Source organism: Cololabis saira, chromosome 5 (genome assembly GCF_033807715.1).
Source record: "Cololabis saira isolate AMF1-May2022 chromosome 5, fColSai1.1, whole genome shotgun sequence".
Lineage (NCBI taxonomy): Eukaryota > Metazoa > Chordata > Actinopteri > Beloniformes > Belonidae > Cololabis > Cololabis saira.
Window position 1 is genome coordinate 34293725 of NC_084591.1, and position 22456 is coordinate 34316180.

Consider the following 22456-nt stretch of genomic DNA (forward strand, 5'->3'; position numbering starts at 1 on the left):
TTTTATGTAAGATTACACATAATCCTCAAAACTTTTAACGGCAGAAGAAAATTACTCTCTCCAAACTGTTACGTTTACACTTAGAAATCATGTTTTTGTTGGATACGTCTTCTGCGATGTCCTGGTGGAAACCTTTTCACAGACCAGAAACAAGTGGACCTGCTCCACACACACACACACACACACACACACACACACACACACACACACACACACACACACACACACACACACACACACACACACACACACACACACACACACACACACACACACACACACACACACACACACACACACAATTATTATTTCCTCAGTGCTGCAGCATTTCAGACTTTAGATAACTTACATTTATGCTGCATGTCATAACTTATTGGATCACACTTCACTTTTTAAAAGATTACTTGACTACAATTTCCTTTGCCAACCCCTGTAACTTACATGTAGATTTGAATCAAGACTGTCCACTAATCAACCATCAGGAGATTGATTTCCTGTGTGGGATTACGTCTTCCTGAAACCAATTAGCACAGTAGACCTCGTAGCCTTTCAAAATGATCAAAGCTTCTATTGAGTTATTGACATCATCTGATAGCAAAACAGACAGAAACTGAAAATGTTACAATGCATGTCAAGCAATAGTGACATCTTTAAATAGCATTAATATTATAATTACAAAAGAAATATCACATACAATGACAGCAATGCATATTCACAAATCAAACAAATGCTGAAAATATATATGATAATAAATAATCCTATTGTAAGCACAAGTCCAAAAAAAGAAAGAAACAAAAATCAGAGGAAGAGGGGAGGTGACTATAATAATTTCAATGATTTTCAACCTCTTGGCCAAAATACGTGTTGTGATTCACTCATAGACTAAGCTATCAGAATTATCTTAAAGACTGTCGCAAATACATTTAACACCAAAATAGACTATGGATCCTGTGGCCGCGCTACGGCACTCCACCAGGTTAGCTTTCAGTTAACTGGCAAACAAATGAAGCTGAAAACTACTTCAAGTGTTAAATTTAACACTTAACTGCTCCACGCAGACATTATCAGGCAAGAAAAGACAAAAAGAAAACAAAACAAAGGGAAGTGCTAAGACAGAACAAGATGAATGTAATAAACTGAAATGAAATGTAAATAATTAATCCACCAAAACTCCAGCAACTGTCGGAGCATTTCAAAAACTATTTTCAAGTAGACCAGAAACTAGCCTTGTCTTGAGAGTGGAGCAGAAATCTGCCAACCTGTCACTCATGTGCAGTTTCCTGTGTATGCATAAGAGGAGTATACAAAATAAACGCATATACATTAACGTAAAAAGCTAAACTTCTCAAGTCTCTGTTTATGTAATATATAAAGAGAACAATGCTCTTTATATCACATATATAATAAAACCTCCAATGGGTGCTAGCTGTTCCAGTGCCCTTCATTTACACAGCAACTTACTGTCAATTTAGATGTATTTTACATACAGCCTGAGCAATTAAATATTGTTCATATTTGAAGTGAGTTAAAGAAGCATGGGTGGGGGGGGGGGCTGTTCTGACAGCAGAAGGATCTCGCAACTGCGTTTGTATTTTTCTAGTGGCAATAGTTTCAAGAGGCATAGGGAATGCTTCTTTTAAAAACAGCACGTCCAACATAATTTACATCATAAATAATTCCTTTCAAATAATAACCACAGTATGAATGTCTTTGAGAAAATAAATCTACATATTTGTTATGACAAAAATGACAGGATTTCTCTGCTGTCAAAACATTTTGACAGAAATAACACCATTTAGAAGATAAAAAAAGTGTTGCACATTTTCCTGTGTTGCTGACCCGCCTTGACTCCCGATAACGATGCCCATTTTCTTTATCTTCTAAATATGTTTCATAAGGTGTTGCGTTGTTAGGTTCTGTGCATGTATACGTACATAATGCCATTGACATGAAATATTGAAACAAAACTGTAAAAACCAGATACAAAAGCTACAATATAATCAAATACCACATGAAGTAGTGTGGAAAAGGTCTTCAGTATTCACAGAAAAATATCAACTGAAGTAACTCACCGGACGAGAAGCGTCCAAAGTTTATATACATATAAGTAAAATTGAAAATAGATTTTCCTCTCTGTACATAGCGCTGTATTCTTTCGTCTTCCTCTATTATTTACAATGAACTCCTGTCCGAGGTCTCCGTTGTCCTTCAGTTCTGTGTGGATCTAGTCAAGAGAGATAACGTCAGATATGGAGCCATAAATGGCTGCTGCCGCAGCAGCTTCCACCGAGGACCTTGACAATCCTGAAATGCCATGGCTGTCTCTGTCTTTGTCCCGATCCCGGAGACTGCTGGAAGACACTAAACTACTGGTGCTGCCACTGTTGCTCCCTCCGTTGGTGGCTGCCAGCGTGCTGCTCCCGGGCGTGCCTGGCTGCTCCCGTAGTATTTGAGAGGAGCTGTATGGCAGAAAACGATTGAGAAGCAGGTCATGGTCCTCCGGCGCTGACGCCGAGGCAGCTGCTGCGGCCGCCATCACCATGTTGTAATGCTGTAAGGACAGAAAACAGTTACTGTCACTCCACAGCCAAAACACTTGATATCCAGGCTGCTGGCAAAACCTTCAAATGCAGACTCTAGTCTTATGTCCATGACGACAAAACAGCAGCGGCCCGAGTAGTCGAATACGTACACGGTGTATTATCACAACCATACATAGTTCCTATTACTCCACTGACAGGAAGATATCATTAGGTATAATGCGCTAGCTACAACAGTCGACATTTTCTGTCATATTGATGAAAAAGGTATGGACCAAGTCTGTCTCATAAAGAAAGAAAACATACAATCTCCTGGTAATTTGCACTCGTCCAACAAATGCCTGCAGCAGAAATAACAGAAGACAAACTTGCAGACCGACTGGTTGATGAGAAACATGACCACAACAAAAACAGTGTCAGATAAAATAATGAAAAGCTTTATGAAAACTCTTATGAATACAAGTCAAATTGGAGATGTTGTTTGTGCCCACTTGAGTGTGTCTAAAAATAAATTGGAACAAGTACAAATAAAATTGAGAGGCTGTAAAAGTGAAGCATGCAGGTAGATGCAGGAAGATGTCATGGCTTCATAACAGAGAACACAAAACAATATGACTTGACAAAGGAAAGTACACAAAAAACAACTTATGAGTAAAAGACTCAACGTACACGGAAAATAATCAACACCTTAAAAAAAACGCAAAGTGCAGGGAGCATTCATGGACTGTGGATGACTGGAGAGAAATTATATTCTTTGCTGAATCACAAATATACGCGAGGGAAAAAAATGGTGCTGAAACTTTGCTTTGTGTAGATCCAGTTAAATAAATCTAAAGAAAAGCTGATGATGATATACATTTATCTACTTATAAATAAAATACACAAGGGAAGAGTTCAAGTTCATATACGGTGTCTCTTCCACCAACCAACTATCTCAGTTACGAACTGCCGCCTGAAAAAGTATGACGCCTGTATGCTGGCCGCCGTTTTGTCAGGGCTCTGTGTTGCTCTCACCTGCTTCCTTGCTCAGTTACGCAGTCGGTTCAAACCAGATAACACAAACGTGGAGATATCTCGCGGTTTCTGTGTTTTTGTATTCTTTTTTGGTGCGTTATTGCTTTGCCAGTAGTGACAGTAGTGGACTAACAGTAACACACCCTCCCCTCTATATTCATATAATGTGTTTAATTATTAAGTTTGTTTGATATATATCTTTATATTGTGTTGAAAGTGAACACAAATTACAAACCTGCAAAAATGGGGACTTTTGTCGAGGCTGGAACCAATTATTCATGTTTCCCTTAATTTGTTTTAGGTAAATTTGTTCGCAGATACAAACTTTTCAGCTTGTAAACCACCTTCAAAAATTAATTACGTTTGTAAGCTGAGGTAAAAAAAAAAAAAACCTGTTTGGGGTGTATTTTACAAAACAGAATAGCCCGATAAAAACGTTCTTTATCATAAGTTGTCATTTAACAGCTGAATATATACTGTATCCTAACCCCCCCCCCCCAGTATCAGGATGGGACTACATGCGTCAAGAGTTCATTTACCTGATTGTCACCTTGGAGGAAGGAGAAGAAATTTAGATCTGTAGAAAAACAACAAAACCCCCCCCAAAAAATGTAAAACATAATAGTTATAACTGATTTAACATGTTTTAAATTCAGTTAATTAATAAAGTTTATAAATCCAGTTTACCTGGCAAGTCCGTTGTATGATAATAGTGACGGTAGTCTTGGATAAGTGGTGGTGGGGGTGGAATGTAGCTGGTCTCCACAGGGGGCATGCTGGGAGTTCTGGGCACAGGCGAGGCTTGGTTGTGTAGGTTCAGCACTCTTCAGAGATTATATGAAGTCAGTGACAAAACAACCAACCACACAGAATGGTCATTTCACTTCATAATTTGGAGGCTTACCCCTTGCTTGGAGGTGGGGAGACAGGTGACAGTGATGGACAGACCCTTTTTGGAGGTGGCTCATCATCTTGCTCCTCTTCGGAAGAGCTATCCAGTGTTAGATCAATCACATCAACTTTCTTGTTGTTGTCATGAGATCCTCGTTTGTGCTCGTCTGTTCTCGACGAATCTATAAAGAAACAGCAAACTCAAGTTGTGCTGACTGATTACGCCGATTATTAGACTGCAAGACTAAAATTCGCAGGTGACATACCGCTGTCTACACCATTGTAGGAAGCAGACACCTCCTGCACTTCTTTCTTTGACTTCATGGGGGCCCAGTTTCCATCTTCCTTGAACTGGATTTCATCACAGTCAGTACAGCTACTCAAAATTTCCATGAACAACCTGTTAAAGAGAAAAAAAAAGTCGACTTCAATACCATTCACACAAATTACATAATTCCAGCACTCATCAGGCCATTAGATGTCCTATGTCCATGACCTGACTGGTCAGGTCTTTTGGAGTCATGAGAAGGACCAAGAACTATTATGCAAGTGGCCACAATGTTATGCTTAATCAGAGTAAATCTGGGCAGTACTCACCCATCAATAATGAGGTGCTCGTATGGAGCCTTCTTGTCACAGACAGGACACACCCATGTCGGCTTCTTCTCATTCATTTGGATATAAAGTGTAGCATCAAAGCACTGAAGGTGTGAGCATGTCATTGCTCGGCAAGGGATGGTAAGCCTCATTTTTCCGAGCTTGAACACAAAAAAGACAAGAATTTCAGCACTAAAGGATAGACCAGTGGTTGTTTATTTTAAATGACAGAATTTATTAGGAAAAACAATATAATTTCAAGTCTGATGATAAATCTTACTCTAGCTTCAAATGCCCCCATTTCTCTATGCTTCCCTCCTATCTGAATGATCAGTTCATTTCTTAGTAACTAAAAAAGTTGTATGTCCCAGGAACTGGGAATTAAGTTCTTTTTCTAGCAGGCTATTATTTCATAACAAGAAAATTTGAGTAGAATAATGGTGAAATTATTTTTTACAGGACACAGGAGAGAGACTCGTAGACTGGTGGTAGCAATCTCACTCTCTGGATCGGCTGTCAATTTCTCCTTGACTGTGAGATGGAAGAAGAAAACCAAATGTTAAACAAATATTATAACCAGTGGGACACTTCCCTCAACAACTGAGCAAATCACTTATCATTCATCAATATTGCTTCAACAAAAAGCACAAACTATAACATTTATAACATATTTTATCCACATACTTTAAACAAAAAAAAGGAGGGGGATATTTGTGAAAATGAGGTGGAATGGCAGCTGGCCTTGTTAATAACTTAAAAACAAAGCAACTTTTCAAGGAACGCATGTGGAACCGAAGGCCTTCTCAAAACTTTTCATTTTGTTTATTCAATTAATACAACTCTATCAATGTAATAAAATTAGTAAAAATGCCTAATGGGATTTGTTTCAAAAGTTCTCCTGTCAGGTAGAGGACAATGAAGCTCCGTTCACTAGTTATTACGAACAGTAAGAGATGAAAGTGCCAACTTACTCAGGGCTCTCGAGTGGTCAGGGTTCCGGATCCCTTTGGCCCGCAATCTTTGCAACAACACTGCAGACGACTGCTGTCTTACCAAATATACTGCCATGGAAAAACTCTGAAATTATACCAAAAAGAAAAAGAAAAGGTGAGTGTCAGGGTTTTACTTTATCCTGTTCTAATCAAGGCAAATAATATCCTGAATGAGGGAACTCACTCTCCCAATTTCTGAAGTCCAGGACACCACAATTGTGTTGGGAACAGTGGTGGACAGCCGAACAAGAGATGTGATGTTAATTGGGCGACTAGGCCTTTTAGGTTCCACTCCATTTTTGGTGGGAGGAAGATATCCCTGAAGGCAACAACAAAAAGAACTTGTGTAACTCTAAATCTAATAAACATAAATGTAATATCTTTGAAATTGACAAGACAGCATGTAAAGTCTTTGGACTCACCGGGAGATTACAGGGCTTACTGTTCACCTTCACACACAGATTCGGGGGAAAATGGTCCTCCTGTGGACAGCTTGTCTCTGATAGACAGAATCTAAAAATGAAGAATATTAACAATATATACCATAAATTCACTTTGTACAACAGCTGTCAACGCTTTCATAACTGGCTCGCTCATTCGCTTACTTGCTCAAGTAAAAATGTGTCTCTTTGGCTTGAGCGTTCTTGGGAAAGTGTTGAATTTGCTTGAGTCAGAATATATTGTTTTATGTTTACTGTTTTGCTCAGTTTACAAATAATTAGTTTAAGCTATAAACTTGTGGTAAAACTGACAGAAAGATATTAAATGGAATTTTTTAGAAGCAGATAATGTGTCAAAACCACAAAACGTCAAGACAATAGTAGTCAAGTGATTATTATTATATTATATTTTCTAAATAGGACAATTCATCGATGAATCTGATGCCAAGATAATAATATATTAAACACACCTTAACTGAACTTGAACAGCAAAGTCACATTTGGTCCCAGATATGTCCCTTAAGAGATTAGAAAAAAAACAAGTCAGAACACTGGTCAGAATAATTCAAAACACAATTTAACAAAAACATCATGTATGTAAACCGTTGTCTAACATAGCGAGGTGCGTTAACACTCAATGGGTGAGGCTTCTGATGAGCCTCTGTCATATACATAAACTATAAACAACCAATCAAAATGTCCCCGGCCTTGCTACACAAATAAGCCACGTGCTTTGAGGCTCTCCCACCCCTGTGTATAATTCTGTTGGCTAGGACTAGCCTTGTAACCACAATTTGACTGAGCGATGCTCAGGGTGAAGGGTCAAAACTTGAAACCCCCCCAACTTTTAATAGAGTCAGTCCTCCCTCTGTAACACAGCAAACTCTTAAATCAGTTCAGCAACGCTTGATGTTAACCTGTTCAACGTGAATAAATGGCAACGCAGAGGACAATTTGAGTGCATATGTTTACTCCCACGGTTATGTGTCAGAAAAACAATCAACCTTTAAAGAGTTTGATAGTAACATTTCTTTCATTTCTTTGAAACAAATACTAGAAGGCTGCTTTATCACTTACATGGAGCTGCTGATCTGCTGAACTTGCTGTGGCGTTAACGCAAATGCATAACACGCCTCCTGGAACCGCTGACTACTGTCTGAAGCTTTGTAAAAGAAAACGAAAACATACAGTCAAAGGATAACCAACATAAATTATTGAGCACTTGCACCACAATCCAGTGTTTAGATATCTTAAATAAGAATGCTTGTGATTTTCACAAATAAAGCTTATTACTAGACAAACAGCCGAGTGAGAAACTGTGGACTCACCCAAACTGGTCGGCTTAATGAGCTCATCCAGCACATCGTAGAAGGGCAATCTCTGGAGTTTGACATCAGGGTGTACAGGATGCAGGGCTGAGGAGAGGTGAGGCAGGCTCAGCTCATGCTTAGGTCCAAGTAGAGAAACGGGCAGCAGCGGTGATGGAGAACCATGGCCATCAAATCCCAACTGTGCAAGGCCAGCAGGCAAGCTGGATGCAGAATGAACACTGGGAAGAGCGAGGTCCACTGGGGAAACCATTTTGGTTGGGAAGCGCCGTCTGTAGAGCTCTTTAATCTTCATCTGCACGGCGGGACTGCAGCCAGCCTTGAGCAGGTGGAGAGCTTTGGTCAAAAGTTCATGTTTGCGTCCATGCTTATTTCGTCCTGCATATCCCAACAACACTTGGAGCTCGGAAACTCGAAGGCTCATTACCATTTGCTGGTAAAAAAAGAAGAGTGGGGAAAATGATCTATATTAACTTGGCAAACATACTTTCCTAATACATGCTGTATAGAGGTTTCTTCACTCTCTTACTAAAGAACATATACTTTTGTTTATAAAGTTTATTTTTTAACCTCTTGCAAACTGTCCACAGTTAAAGGATTTTCAGTTACAAACATGCAGAAAAGCATTTTTGGTGCAGAGTTGTTGATTAAACCTTTAATAGCAGAAATAGTAATGTGGAATTTGTATGAGCTCATGTTGTAAAAGAAACAAAAAGTACAACATGACAGAATCTCAACACTCTTCTTTTAAACAACCAAATGAGGGTGCATTGTAATTTTTTTTGGTATTATGTTACATAACAATATGCAGCTACTAATGTTCCTCTCTTTTTGAGGAATGTTATTATTTTTAGAAATAATAAATCACACATTAACAACTTAATATCAGCGTTTGAACACAACTTTAAAATAAAATGTCCACAATGGTTAAGTAAACGAGTGTCTTTCATGATCATAAACAGCTTACTTAAAGTTACACCACTTTGCTTAACAATCAGACATTCAGCTGAAATAACTTATTGTTGCAAAAGGAGGAATGATGTTCAGATATGACCTGTTCTGTTTTAGAATTCAGAGGTAGAAACAAAAGATCGCCAACTATAAGGTAAAAGTTTTCTTCCAGTTGACAAGGAATACAACATTAGTATTAATTCAGAAAGATAATGTATATCCAGCCTGTCCTGCAGCAGCTCGTCAATCCTGACTTTTTCGTCCTTTTCAACGCATATCGCTTACATACATTCCCCCAACCTGGAGTACATGCACTGGACTGCCATCCATCAGTCAGGACAGACCCCAGAGAGAGTTAACTCTCTCGGCTTCCAGGGAATAGACACGGCCCGTTTTCTGTAACATGCCCCGTCGATCGCACACAGGTCCGTTTCTAGAACAAAGCAGCTGACACCGGTGCTGCCGCCGGGTGGAAAACAATGACGGGTGTGCAGGTTTCATGTGCGGTGAGAGCAGCGTGTGACATCCTGCAGAGATCGAGCGCAGATGGATCCTAACGGAACAATAACAAAGCTAATGCTAACGGGCTAGCCAGCCAGCTAACAGTTTGTGTGGCCTCTCCTGCTTCGCTCTTTCGTTCATGTACACGCCGATAACGACCCTCTTGACGTCTCTGCTTTCTACGAATAATGATAGAATTGTATATTCAAATTCCGGTTTCCAAAAGCTGTATTTGTCAGGTTAATGTAGAGACCCGCTTTACCTTTAGTTCCGCACTCTCCGCCATCTTGTTACACTGGCTGCGCATGCGCAACAAAGTCGCCCTCGAGGGACATGTAGAGGTGTTGCAGCCGCCGGGCGCGAGTTTCTCAACCAGACACCAGGGGGCGCTGATTCCCCAATCATAGGCAAGGCAAGGCAGGTTTATTTGTACAGCACAATTCAACACAAGGTAATTCAAAGTGCTTTACATCAACATTAAAAGCGGCAAGACACAATTAAACATTAATAAACGAATAAAATGAAATAAAAGATAAGAAAAGAGGTAAAATAATAAAAAGCACAAGTTATTAAAAAGTAATGGCAGTAGAGTACAGCAGGTAAGTACGCTTCAGTAAACAGTAACGTTTTTAGGCCTGCTTTAACCTCCTTACTACTGTAATTACATTCAGGCCGCCTGGATTTATTTTGATTTTATGGCTGTAGAATTGTCAAATGTGAAAAGAATCAGTGCTCCTGTCCATTTTTTTCCCCAATATAACTTCAACTTTCAATATTTGGCAGTAATTCAATATTACTGTGTGTTCTGAGTGTGTAATAACTGTTTAAAGGCCTAAGACAGTTGGAGCAGACCTCAGGTCTACAGGAAGTTTGTTCCACCGGTGAGGAGCAGAATAACTGAACGCTGCCTCACCTTGCTTGGTTCTTGTTGTCGGCAAATGTTGACAAATTACAGATCTTACAAAAGAAAGTGATCTGAGTTATATCATGGAGCAAATTTAATGCTCCCTCTGATCCTCTTTTTTATGGATATAAGCTTCTGAAACTTGCTGAGTGTAACATTTTCCACAATGCCTGTGTAATGTATAATGTAGTGTTTAGACTCAATGACAGACTGTCATCTCATCCCCATTTATGCTCCCACTCATGAACATACCACAATGGGAAAACAACTTTTAAAGGGAAAGAAAAGGAAACTGAAATGTACAAGTTTCAGTGTAACCTGCAAAGGTCCAAAAATTTGGAATGAGATTGATAGTTCTATAAAGAGTCTGTATCTCTCTCAATTTTCAAAGAGAGACTAAAACAAAAATTGTTATTAAATTATGTCTCTTCTTATTAAATTATGTTTATGTACCAATACCAAGAATATCTTTGTATCTAGGAAATCTGAGGAGGTCTCAGGGTTTTATTGTGCGTTTTTATTTTTTTTTTTAGGTTATAAGGTTATATGTATATGTATTATATGTGTAATTTATAGTTGTTTTTCTGTGTGACTGGGCCCCTATTCATAAGATACAGTTAGCTTCTGGGGAGTCCCATTTTACAAACCAATTGATTGATTGGTTGTTATTTGTGTTTTTAAATTATTGGTAATAAACTCTGTGAAACTCTGTGAATCTTGTTCTTGGGACACACAACAAACCAGATCCAGATGAACCTCAGGGGTCTGGGAGCTTCATAGGGAACTAACAGATCCAGCATGTATTTTGGTCCAAGACCATTCAGGTCTTTGTAGACCAGCAGTAAGATTTTAAACTCTATCCTTTGACTCTGACCTTTGACTGAAAGCCAGTGTAGTGATTTCATGACCGGTGTAATATGGTCCAGTTTCCTGGTGTTTGTAAGGACTCTGGCGGCAATCATACACCAGGAGGTTCCTGGTGTATGATTCCTCAACCAAACAGCAGGGGGCGCTGTTCCAACATATACAGTTAACAACCTGCAGGTCAGGCTTGGTAAAAAACGTTGCTGGGAAATACCGCCTGTATGAGGCGACCGACTGTACGCTAGGTTCAAGATGTAAAACAGTTTATTTGAACTTTTATCTCCACCTCAGACTGGACAGAGCAGCTCCTTCTCTAACAGACTATTACAGTATTTCCCTTGCACATGGAAACATTTGTACATTTCTTATTATTTATAATTTCTCTGGCACACTTGCCAGGATGAAAATATGTATAGACGTTTTTAGATATTACTTTTCTATTTATATATCTAGGTCTTATTTTGAGCTATCGCTTTCTTTTTGTTTCTGTATGTTATGCTACTGCTGCACAATAATGTCCCAGTTCTGGGATCAATAAAGTACATCTTTATCTTTATAAATGTGCCTTTAAACGGCGATAAATAAGTTACATTTAAACGACAACTGTCATTATTACTGTTACCAAAGCAGAAATTGTACGTTGTTTTTTTAAGATATAAGTATTTGTCCTAATGAAACTCAAAAACACTTTGGAAAGAAATGGTAAATTTACGCACTCATCGTGAGCTCTGCAAAGCTTCACATGAACGTGCATTTCAGCCTTTTTAGATATTTAAAAGTCTGAAACATCGACATAATAAATAATCTAAATAATCCACAATTAAAATAACCTTCTGTAAATGTCACCATTCGACAGACTTGATAGACTTTCTCACTGATGTTTTTTTGCTTGTGCAAAAGGACTTTTTTTACAGTTGCCTTCAATCAATAATTTAATTTTTGCTTCGTAAAAATTGATAAAGTGTCCTCGACAATACAAGGAACTCACAAAGTTGGATACATTTATAGGGTTTATATTTAACCGGGTCCCTATACAACAGTAGTGAAGGGACAAAATAACCACGTGAAAACACTAAAATTTCTTTCAATAAAATGATTTATTCATAAGAGATGAAAACATATATTAAAGGGACAAATAGGCTACTCTTGATAGCGTCCTTACTTCGGTTGCAGATGCACTAATATAGCCTACTAAAGTCTGCTTTGTCCACGCTTCAAAAACAAAAACTTGTACCTGCTGCAAATAAATTCAGTATGCTTTAGGCCTATCAGGACTTTTATAGTAAATTTTCCATCACTCATTTAAAGTGCACAACATCCAATGTGAGCTACAGGCCTGCAAAAAACAATAAATATATAAACAAGATCGTTTAACAAATAAATGAGATCGAAACGTGATAGGCGTATTTACAATACTGAGAGAGTACGAGAATTGATGGTCAAAACTTCTGTTATTGTCAAAAGAGAAGAAAAAAAAACATACACTATTACAAGATACATACATTGTCATTGCACTTTGCCACAAATAATAAATATAATCAATGGCATAATTTCAGATGAACACATTTCATAAATACTGAGGGTGGAAATACAGATTTATTTTATAATATTACAAATAATTACACGTTAGTCTATTTTCGGGTCAAGAGTGTCCGTTTAAGCTGTTCATGGTCTGCTGTTTGACAGGAGATGCAGGTGCGTCCGTTCAGGCCATCCTCCTCCGCAGTTTAACGTGCAGAACTCGCTCACGGTGGAAGAAGGGGGGATTTGAAGGAGCAGGAGCCTGTGCAGTGGCGAGGAGTTAGCATCTTACACGAGAAATGGTGCAAAGCGTCGTGAGCTTCTAAGGAGAATGAGATAAAACAATCAATAGTGCACAAGCAGCGGGCTGAATTCACCTGCATTTCTCAGGCACATTTGCATGTCAAAACAGAGGCTGCATAGCCTATACTTCAGACGAATTGAACATTTTCTACGGCAAAAATTTCATTTTACAAAGTGAATATGTGCTGTAATCTGCATCCATGTGGCAGCGCTGCTGTGTCAGCTCCCTCTACTTTATTTTTCTCACCTCTAACGATGTGAAGCTGCTGAACCATCTCCTCTCTGTATGAAAGTTCCCTTTTCATCTGATCCTGAAAATTATCTGGGGAGCATAAGGCACGGACAGATTAAAATCATTTTTGTTGGTAGGCCTCTTAGAACAAAAATAAAACTGCACATGTCATATGGGTCTTCAGAGCCTAGAGGGCGCTGTTCTCAAAATAACCCCAAAATATGAAGCGTCCAATAATGAACATCGAGGCTATGTACAAAAAACTTGATTCTATTATATTTTAAGTGGAGATTAAAAATTTCATTTATGTAAAAAATTTAAATAAAATTAAGATCAATTTTACTCCGAGTTTTCAGAGTCAGGATGAACGAAGCAAAGACACTCCCCAATAATGATGACACAACATATTATAACAGTAATAAAGAGAAACAGAAGTACCCTTTATGAGGACTTGTACAAGTATTATGTTGATAAATTATGTTATAGATGATTCAATTGATAATAAACTCATGAAATGATACATATGTAGTTTTGAGTGTTTACTTTACCTCATGTATTAAACTGATATATTTACAGACAAATCAAATAAATATTTAATGAATAGAATTTGGAATAAATATTATATAAACTTTTAAGTGGTTCTTAGTTCAGAATTACTTCACCAGCCAACCCTATTTTGAGGCAATTGCGCTCCCTCCACTAAAAATGTTTATTCACATTCAGAATAGTATCATGTATTTATTCTCATCATAGAAACATAATTATATACATACATACATACATACATACATACATACATACATACATACATACATACATACATATATATATATATATATATATATATATATATATATATATATATACATATATATATATACACACAGACACACACACACACACACACACACACACACACACACACACACACACACACACACACACACACACACACACACACACACACACACACACACACACACACACACACACACACACACACACACAGGATTTGCTGCCCTCAGAGCAAACCTGAACATTGCACGCCTCCCCTATTTCAAATCAAAAGACAATTCAAAGTGGATGTCGAGAGGAATTATCAATCGTGAAATGCAATCAGAGTCCAAGTATTTTTCCTTTTCTACCTTTTTATTTTTCACTTGATCATGCACCTCATGGTGGTTCTTCTGACTTAAGATCTTACTTCATTCAGAAGTCGTATTGTTGTATAAACTTTCCAGATGGTCTTGATGTATTTATGACATTTTAAGCCCTTATTTCAATTTTGTTATTTCATTGACAGTATTTTTTGACAGATTTTTTAAAAACCAGATTTAAAAAAAAATCTAAATAAATAAAATGTTTCAGTGTAGTAAATAAAATCTCAGGCATGTTCAGACTATTGCAGCTCCTGGGGTTGATATATTCCTGTTCATGTTGTTTTCTCCCGCTCTGGTCTGGCAGGGAGGAGAAACACTTTTCATGCACTAGAAATACTCCTAACTCTGTGCCTGTAACAAATCTTCTCTGATGATTAGTAGCAAATTAATGTGGACATTTCTGTGGGGGAAAAGAAAAAAAAAATTAACGCACCCTTTAGGCTTTGAAACTCACGCTCCAGCTTTTTCCTCAGCTCAACTTGCTCCATCAACTGCTTCTGCAGATCCTCTAAAAGCATACAAAACAGAGGTGTGTTGGAGGAAGAATGAAACAGGCCTATGTAGCCCATCAGCTTCCATCTAGGACACTTTTCTATTTTTAATGACATGCAGGGGCTTTCAGAGAAAGAAAATTCAGAGCAGGTCTTCCTGGACCTGCAGTCAGAAAAAAAGCACAGGAACTGTGCTTCATCTTGTGGTTTAATGACATCTTTTTCTCTCTGGTTTTTCAATAAATTGTTACTTAAAGGTCGCTAACACTTGTGTACAAGCGTTTGGCCCCAGGGCTTTAAAAATGATTAGATATGAGTGACAGGAGTATGATTAAATTGTATTTGTTCCATGACAAGGTAGAACAACACTATCATAAAACGCTTAAAAAAAACGAAAAAAGTTGGATGTGTGCCAATCTGCCAATAAAAATAATAATAATAATAGACCGTCTTACCTTTAGCGACACCCTGGATTTCTCCTTGTGTTGACTCTGTTCTAACGAGTGCGTCCTTGTCTGAACACACACACACACACACACACACACACAAAACAGTTAAATTAATCTATTATTACTTTGATGATGATGATAATAATAATAATAATAATAATAATAATAATAATAATAATAATAATAATAATAATAATAATAATAATAATAATAATAATAATAGTGTTCTGCTTTCGGCAAAGCTTACTCTGATTCGGCTCTCGCTGGTTATCTTGGCTGCTTTGTCCATTAAAAGATTTGGTTTCGATCTCTTCCACTGTGGAAGATGGCTCTTCTTTACTCCCATTCTCATCTTAAGAGAAAATAGATCCATGTAACTCCCCCCTTTCACGATTTTTACAGCTAAACCTTTTATTAAAAAAAAAAAATAAATCTAACCATTTGTGTGCAGGACTGAAGTCAGGTAACTGGTGGGCCTGAACTGAAACGGACTGTTCCTTTGTTGCAGCTCACTCCTCTCCGGTGTGTAAACCTAAAGAAGAAAGAGTTTCTTTAAGGTTTAGCAAAGCACAAGAATAAAATGTGAAACTAATAGTTAAGTGTAGCCTGTTTATTTTTGTTCTACATGCAGATTTTTTTTATTTAATGTTGCTGTTACATTGATTTTAGTTTCACACACGATGACATTCATTTTTACTTAGTAAATACACACAGGCCAAAGAAAAAGAAAGCCGCTGGCAGAAAAGTTCAGAGAAATAGGGCGCTGTCATGGCCTGTGATTATTCTGTTAAAAGTCACTCACTGTAGTGAACGGTGCGGCTATGTGCGGCTCTACGAGCTTGTTCTGCGCTTCTCTGTCAGAGGACTGGGCCAACACGCTCATTTTCTGGGGCTCGGCCTGGCCGCCCTCCCGCAGGCCTTTCGGCTCTAAATCACTCTGTGACCCGCTGTGCGCCAAACCGGGAGGAGTCCGAGGACACACAGAGGACAGCAGGGACTGGGACTCTTCCCTCTCCTCCTCTTCTTCCTCCTCCGGAGTTTTGTTCGTCTCCACGTCCACGTCCGGCTCGCCCTCGCTGTCCACGCAGGGCGACGCGGAGCGGTAGCTGGAGCTCTCGCTCAGGAAGTCGGGGGACAGGTAACCGGTGCGGCCCCCGGGCCCCCCGGGGCCCCCGGGCCCCCCGTACGCGCCCCTGTTGCCGTACAGTTTGGCGATGCTGTCCGCGTCTTTGACGACGGGCCTGAAGGCGGAGACGTAGCTGATTTTCCTGGGCGGCAGCGCCGCGCCCTCCGGCCTCCCCTCGTCCCCGGACTTGTCCTCCTCGTTACGCGCGGACTGGCTGCTGGAGCAGCGCTCGTTATTATCAACCATACTGTCCTTGGACGTGTTGGTGCTGCGGTCGCTGCTTTCACAAATGTCCATGTCAGTCTGCCGAGGAGGGCAGAGCAGTTCGGCCGGGGGTTTGTGCGGGACTTGCGGGTACGGGGCCACGGGCAGCGGGCCCGCCGCGGGCCAGAACACGGGGAAGGAGTGGTAGCTGTCCTTGCCGGGCCACAGCACGCCCGGCAGCCCGGCCTTGCTCTGCTCGCCCATCAGCGCGTCTTCTTTCTTATGGCACAGGCTGAAAGCTGGGAAGCCGTACGGATGAGGGAAAAGCGGCGGGGGGATCTTCTGCAGCATCCCGAAGCCTTTGCTGGGGACTGGGATGACCGGGTAGCTGCGCGTACTGGCCATCGCGCCCCGGGTGTTGTCGCAGCTGAGGATTTTTGCGGGGATCTCGGGCGAGTCTCTGGTGCGGTTTGGCCCTTGATGTGATTTTAAGGGAGAGCCGGAGCCCGATCCACTGCCCGGCAGGGTCCTCTTGCGACTACCCCCGTTGAACATGGCCTTCACATCTTCCCACGCGTGTAATATCTCCATGGCGGAGTTTTTATCAGACAGTTTGAGATGCCGTCTCCACGAATTAAAATTAGCTGCGTCTGGCTGCGTGTACTTGGATTCCGGCGTTCGATGCGAGTGAAATATGAATTTATTTGGAGAAAAATACATGTTGCAGTAAGAACACTTGATGCACTTGGCCCTGGAGCTGTTGTATCTGGCCGGGATGAAGCTGCCTCTGCTCCCCCAGGCGCACTCGTGGGACACGTCAAAGGCAAAATTTTCAGGAAGTTTGGGAGGCGAATGAGCCCCCAGAAACGACTTACAGAGTCTCTCGGCCTCACGTTTGGTGATCATCCCGCAGCGCCTGGAGGAGATGGGCATGGCCCCGGCCCTCCGCAGGATCTCCAGCTGCACCGGCGTGCACTGCACGCAGGTGATGCCCAGCGCGACGCGCCGGTTATGGATCTCGTTATAGCTGTAATTCTTCAACAAGGTGTTTGAAATTTGGGCAAGGCAGAGTCTTTCTTGGCCATCTATCACCAGAGATACTATGGGTATTCCGTACAGAACCGTCTCCCCGACCTGGTTGGGCTTCAAGTTTGTCGTTGGTATGAAAAGTTCTGGTTTGTTGTTCGGCGAGGAGCTGGAATCCCGTCCCGCAGGTATGGTGTCCATCCTTGGAGGCCTGGAAGCTGAATAGACGGCGTTTTTAAAAGGACATAAGTCAAATTAGTAATAGCATCAATTAAAATTGTCAAACGTATTTCTTTACATCCAGTTTTTACAGCGCGTCTCAGACATTCTTCATCATTTTCGTTTACGCATTTATGTTTTTTGCCAAAAACAAAAAAACTTTAAGCATTCAAAGCACGCATCCTGAGGTTTCATCCACGAATGCTACTTTCAGAAGCATAGCTTCAAAATGTTGTAAATAATCTCCTGTTTGAAACAGAATCTTTATATCTGTTGTCAGAAATTCCAAACTCACCTTTCTCGTTCCTGCAGCTCCCCCCTCCGCACGCAGTGGCAGCGCGAGTGTATGCGACCGAAAATGTGTGAGCACTAAGATGTCTGTGTTTGAAGATGTAAAGATGTTTGCTTTAGAAGCGGGACGCAGTTGTCCGTGCAGCACCGCCTCCCGTCTGCTCTGTGCTCCTATCTCTGCTGCGCGCTCGGTGTGCGTGGATGGTTTATGTTGCGCCACCAGCAGCAGCGGTGTCCACATGGCAGGCAGACTCGTGGGCTACAGCCCCCTCTAGGACAGCAATCAAGTGACGGCAAAACTTATTGCAAGGCACTCCCACTCACGCAGGCAGCCTGTGTATGGATTCATGACCAATGAAGATGGTTTGATGTGAGTGTTTGATCAGCAGCCCGAAGGCCTATGATACGGTTCTGCAAAAGTAAACATTTTTATTTTATGCTATATGAAAGTTTGTCAATTCAAATTAATTGAATTAATTATTTGCTTTGAAAATAGTGCTTTTCATTAAATTCTTGTTCTTCTTCAGTTGCAGGAGTATTATTGATATTATGCAGGAGACTTCGCCAAAATCAACAGGGAAGCACTGCCACATTGTTATAGCGTGGAGTCAGGGTCCAATGATGAATACGGCGCGCATGCAGGACGTCGTCATGTGCTGAGTTCCCACGGATTCATCCTTAACAAGCTGCACGGGCTGCACACGTTATTGTGACAAAAAGCAGCTGCTCCGAGGGCCACTCTTTTTGTTCTGCTTTGGGTGTTTATATTGCTTCAATCTGACAGAAACTGACATCAGAAACATGTAATTTGAAGGCTCTAACATAAACGACGGACATTTAACTTTTGAAAGTCAGTTAAGGTTTGGGTTAATCATTTCCATCTGACCCACGCGCGGCGACACGCGCTGATGTATTATTGATGGAGGGAACAGGACACGCTCCTGCTGGCCTCATTGACTTCAGCGGGACAGGGCTGCGGCAGCAATATTGGCATCTTGTCCTTAATTATTCACCCACTCTAAAGAAAGAAGGAGTCTTATTTATATCAAGCACCTCTCTGACGACTAATCCAAAGTTAATAATAATAATAATAATAATTAAAAAAAAAAATAATAGCAACACTAATAACAACAACTATAAGCAAATATACACTAGTAATCACGTTTGATAACATTTAGCTGAATACTCAAGTTTGAAAAATGATAGGCTTTATTCAAATAAAAGAAACATCAATAAACCCAATTCAGGCTGAGCAATCTTGTCCATCTGTCTCTCTAGATCATTGAGGACCTTTGAGACGCATCAATTCAACAGTCATTGTTGCAATCCAAAAAAAAAAAAAAAAAAACCTTAATGAAGTACAAGATCCTAAACGCTGAATAACGCGAATAAAAGACTGAAAATAAAGGCCTTAAAAGTATTAACCTTATTCTTCAATATTACAATTATTTACATCCCTTTATTTTGGAGCCAAAAGAAACACTCCCAGAGCTCTTCACTGTGTTCAGGGAGAAGTGTGCTGTCCATGTGCTTTTCAACACAACCTGTAAGGAAACGTGATGAAAACAAAAAAGGAAAAAGTCAGTGTGGTCAGTGCCATGGTACATCTACCTTTCTGTGCAAGGGGGACAGCTCATTTACAAGTGTGTCTGCATTAATCACAGTGCTGCATCAAAGTATGATAATCACCTGAACACTCTATTAAAATAAAAGTGCCAGCCCAGGGGAAATCTTACCTTACTCTTTAATTGTTTTGAGGCTCTGATAGGCTTTTTAATCTAAGATTAATTTATGCATTCTTAAATAACTCTACATATGATTAATAAGCTTGAAAATTAAAAGGAGACTGAAGCAATTATAACAAGTGGTTGGTCATTACCTCATTAGATGGAATTAGAAAGAAGCAGCTTTTCAGTGTGTGTTTTTCTGATAAAGTGTAACAAAAATGAACAGTGGAAAGTAAGAGAACAGAAAAATATTGGGTGTTTGTTTGATGACATTCAGTGGGTGGCCAGGTCAATATACAAGATTCACCAGTTAATGCTGATCCTAGTCAAGTCCAGACTGTGCAGGTGATTTGAGGTTGTTGGTGTTGAACTGGAGGGTCGACAAAAGGGAAAGACCAGCTGTTTGAGAGGCCATTGGAGACACAGTGCGAAAACAGAGACTCGCTAAATGGTTGCTAATGTGTAAACAAGACATCACCCTTCTCCCACTCTGATGTTTATTTGTCTCCTAAAAGTCCACCCCTGGGTGCTGACCTACACATCCTCCACAGCTAAACGGAACATTTCGACTTGCAGGAGGTGGCCTGCAATGTGTGAGAGAGAGAGAGAGTAGAGAGTGAAAGGGGGGGAGGCCATCACTAAATCAAATGAGCCTGAGCATAGGGACCCTTTTGTCACAGACAGGGACTCATCTGCCAATGGTGAGCTGTGAGGTCCTAGGGGAAGGCAGGAACAAAGGTGCTAAAAGGCTGCGTGACAATGAGGGTGCTCCAAGGAGAGCCTTCAAGAGTGGGACACAGGCTGCACAAGACAAGCTGTGCCAATCACTCCGCAATTACTTTTTTGTGCAATCCAGGGGCCTTGTGTGGGCATTCATGGAGAGATACAAGGACACAAGCTGCCATGTCTCCCTGAGCTTTACTTGTGATATATAGCTGACCTGAAGCTCATCATAGAAGTAATGTTGAGTAAATCCCTTGCTTCTCTGTTCTGGAGGAACTGACAGATCTGGCAAAGTCAGTTTTCTTTGCATCTGCTTGCCCATTAATGAAGAAATTTACATTGCAATATTAAAAGGATACTAGAGCTTTTACTGATGACGTGCCACATGAATGAGGATTTGCACGGTCAGATGACAAAGTTTCGAGCTCTGTTGGCAGGGAAAAATGCTTTTTCTTAATTCTCTGTGTTGGACAAAGCAATACAAGCATGATAAATAACAATAAAAAAAGCTTTTAAGCAGCTGTATGTCACTTTAATCTTATAAAATCTAAAACCTAAATTACAAAATAAATAGTAACATTTATGCAAAACACCATTACAATATTATTATATTGTATCACTTCAATTAAAATGGTTAATTTATGTAAAATTAAAGCCTAAATATTTTATTTAACTGACATCTCTTTACTAGTTTTGTAAAATATCATTCACATTTTAAATCATAGTTGTATTTTGACTAAAATGATTAAGTGGTTAGGACAATATAAAGAAAGACGGTGCGTAATTCTATTATGGGCTCTAAATATTGCAGCGTGCAGGCTCTCTACAGTTAATTCATAACAACAGCTCTTAAACATAATTGTTATTATACTGACTGCATGAATATTTAGGGACTTAAAGTTATGTCTATGCTACAGTGCAATAAAGGAATATGGAGGAATTTGTCTACATCCAACCCCTAGCAGCTTCAATAGTGTAATGAGGAGTCAAGTGAGAATGGGAATTATCGTAATGATAACAAAGGTCTATGCACCATAGCTTGGAGCTATATTCTAGGGCATTACCATAAAGATGTGATGTGCTTGTATTGCAGGGTTTTTGTGAGGGAGCAGGCCAAAGCGATAATAACTATTAGTAGATGACAGTGCTTTGTGGGATTCCAGCTGTGGAGCCCAAATTTCCATACAGATAGAATGGCTCTGGGTGGATGATACGTGAATGTGGGGGAGGGGCTGGGGGACTCCATAGATTTGTGTGGACACGCACACTTGCCGGGATACACACACACATACAGGCAGAGTGACAAATCTCAGAGCTGGACTCTGTGTTGGTGTTCCCAGTCAGACTTCAGGGGAGCGATGAGTCGAACGCCTGCCAGGTCTCTGTGGAGGAACTGACCAGGGTGCTGAAACAGTCTGCTGTTGCCTGATGGTAACAGCTTTCAAAGTCAGGAGGTGCAAAGTGTGTATTAGTGTGTGAACAGAGAACCAGAGATTTCCATCAAGATCACATGCAGGTGAGAAGGCCTGCAACACACTTGTCATCACCATGTCTAACAAAGATAAAAGCCTGTATTCTAGTTAAAAAAAAATAAAAAAAATTTCAAGGTTGCAAACTTTCAAAAGCACGCAAACGTCCTAAAATAAATAGCCGTATATACCACTTAAATATCTTAAGAAGTTATGATCTGCAACTTTATGATCATTTAACCTGCAGAGAAAAGTTAGTCAGCGCTATTGCATGAATTACAGCATCAACCACAACAAAAATGCTTATCATGCCTCCAAACCAAACATACCGTGAGATTCAATTTTTCATGGATATTTCATAAAAAAGTATTTGTCACAATTGAAAATTAACAGGAGAGTTTAATTACATGGGCAGACTCTCACTAGAGGTCATTTGACTATGTTGTTGTTGTTGTTTTTTTAACCCTAAGTGGTAGGACCTCAAGTAAAATAA

The 22456-nt window shown here is 40.1% G+C and overlaps 2 protein-coding genes across 4 annotated transcripts; both read right to left on the reverse strand.

The window, feature by feature from the left end:
* Positions 1-542: 542 nt before the first annotated feature.
* Positions 543-9561, reverse strand: pias1b (protein inhibitor of activated STAT, 1b). Of its 2 annotated transcripts, none has more exons than XM_061721766.1 (14): positions 9517-9561; positions 7803-8235; positions 7552-7636; positions 6945-6992; positions 6457-6547; positions 6219-6353; positions 6014-6119; positions 5500-5573; positions 5043-5203; positions 4712-4845; positions 4459-4627; positions 4242-4378; positions 4094-4131; positions 543-2551 (listed from the first exon to the last, which is right to left on the reverse strand). In XM_061721766.1, exons 1-14 carry the CDS (start codon positions 9559-9561, stop codon positions 2225-2227), a joined length of 1983 nt encoding a protein of 660 aa, XP_061577750.1. In that variant the 3' UTR covers positions 543-2224. The 2 variants fall into 2 exon arrangements, with proteins under 2 accessions (XP_061577750.1, XP_061577751.1); XM_061721767.1 differs by having other exon boundaries at positions 7803-8121; positions 9517-9547.
* Positions 9562-12191: 2630 nt separating this feature from the next.
* Positions 12192-18148, reverse strand: skor1b (SKI family transcriptional corepressor 1b). Of its 2 annotated transcripts, none has more exons than XM_061722611.1 (8): positions 18049-18148; positions 15981-17752; positions 15617-15710; positions 15426-15530; positions 15185-15244; positions 14672-14746; positions 13094-13168; positions 12192-12862 (listed from the first exon to the last, which is right to left on the reverse strand). In XM_061722611.1, the coding sequence occupies exons 2-8, from the start codon at positions 17733-17735 to the stop codon at positions 12768-12770; spliced, it is 2259 nt and encodes a 752-aa protein (XP_061578595.1). In that variant the 5' UTR covers positions 17736-17752; positions 18049-18148; the 3' UTR covers positions 12192-12767. The 2 variants fall into 2 exon arrangements, with proteins under 2 accessions (XP_061578595.1, XP_061578594.1); XM_061722610.1 differs by having other exon boundaries at positions 12192-12865.
* Between the last annotated feature and the right edge of the window lie 4308 nt (positions 18149-22456).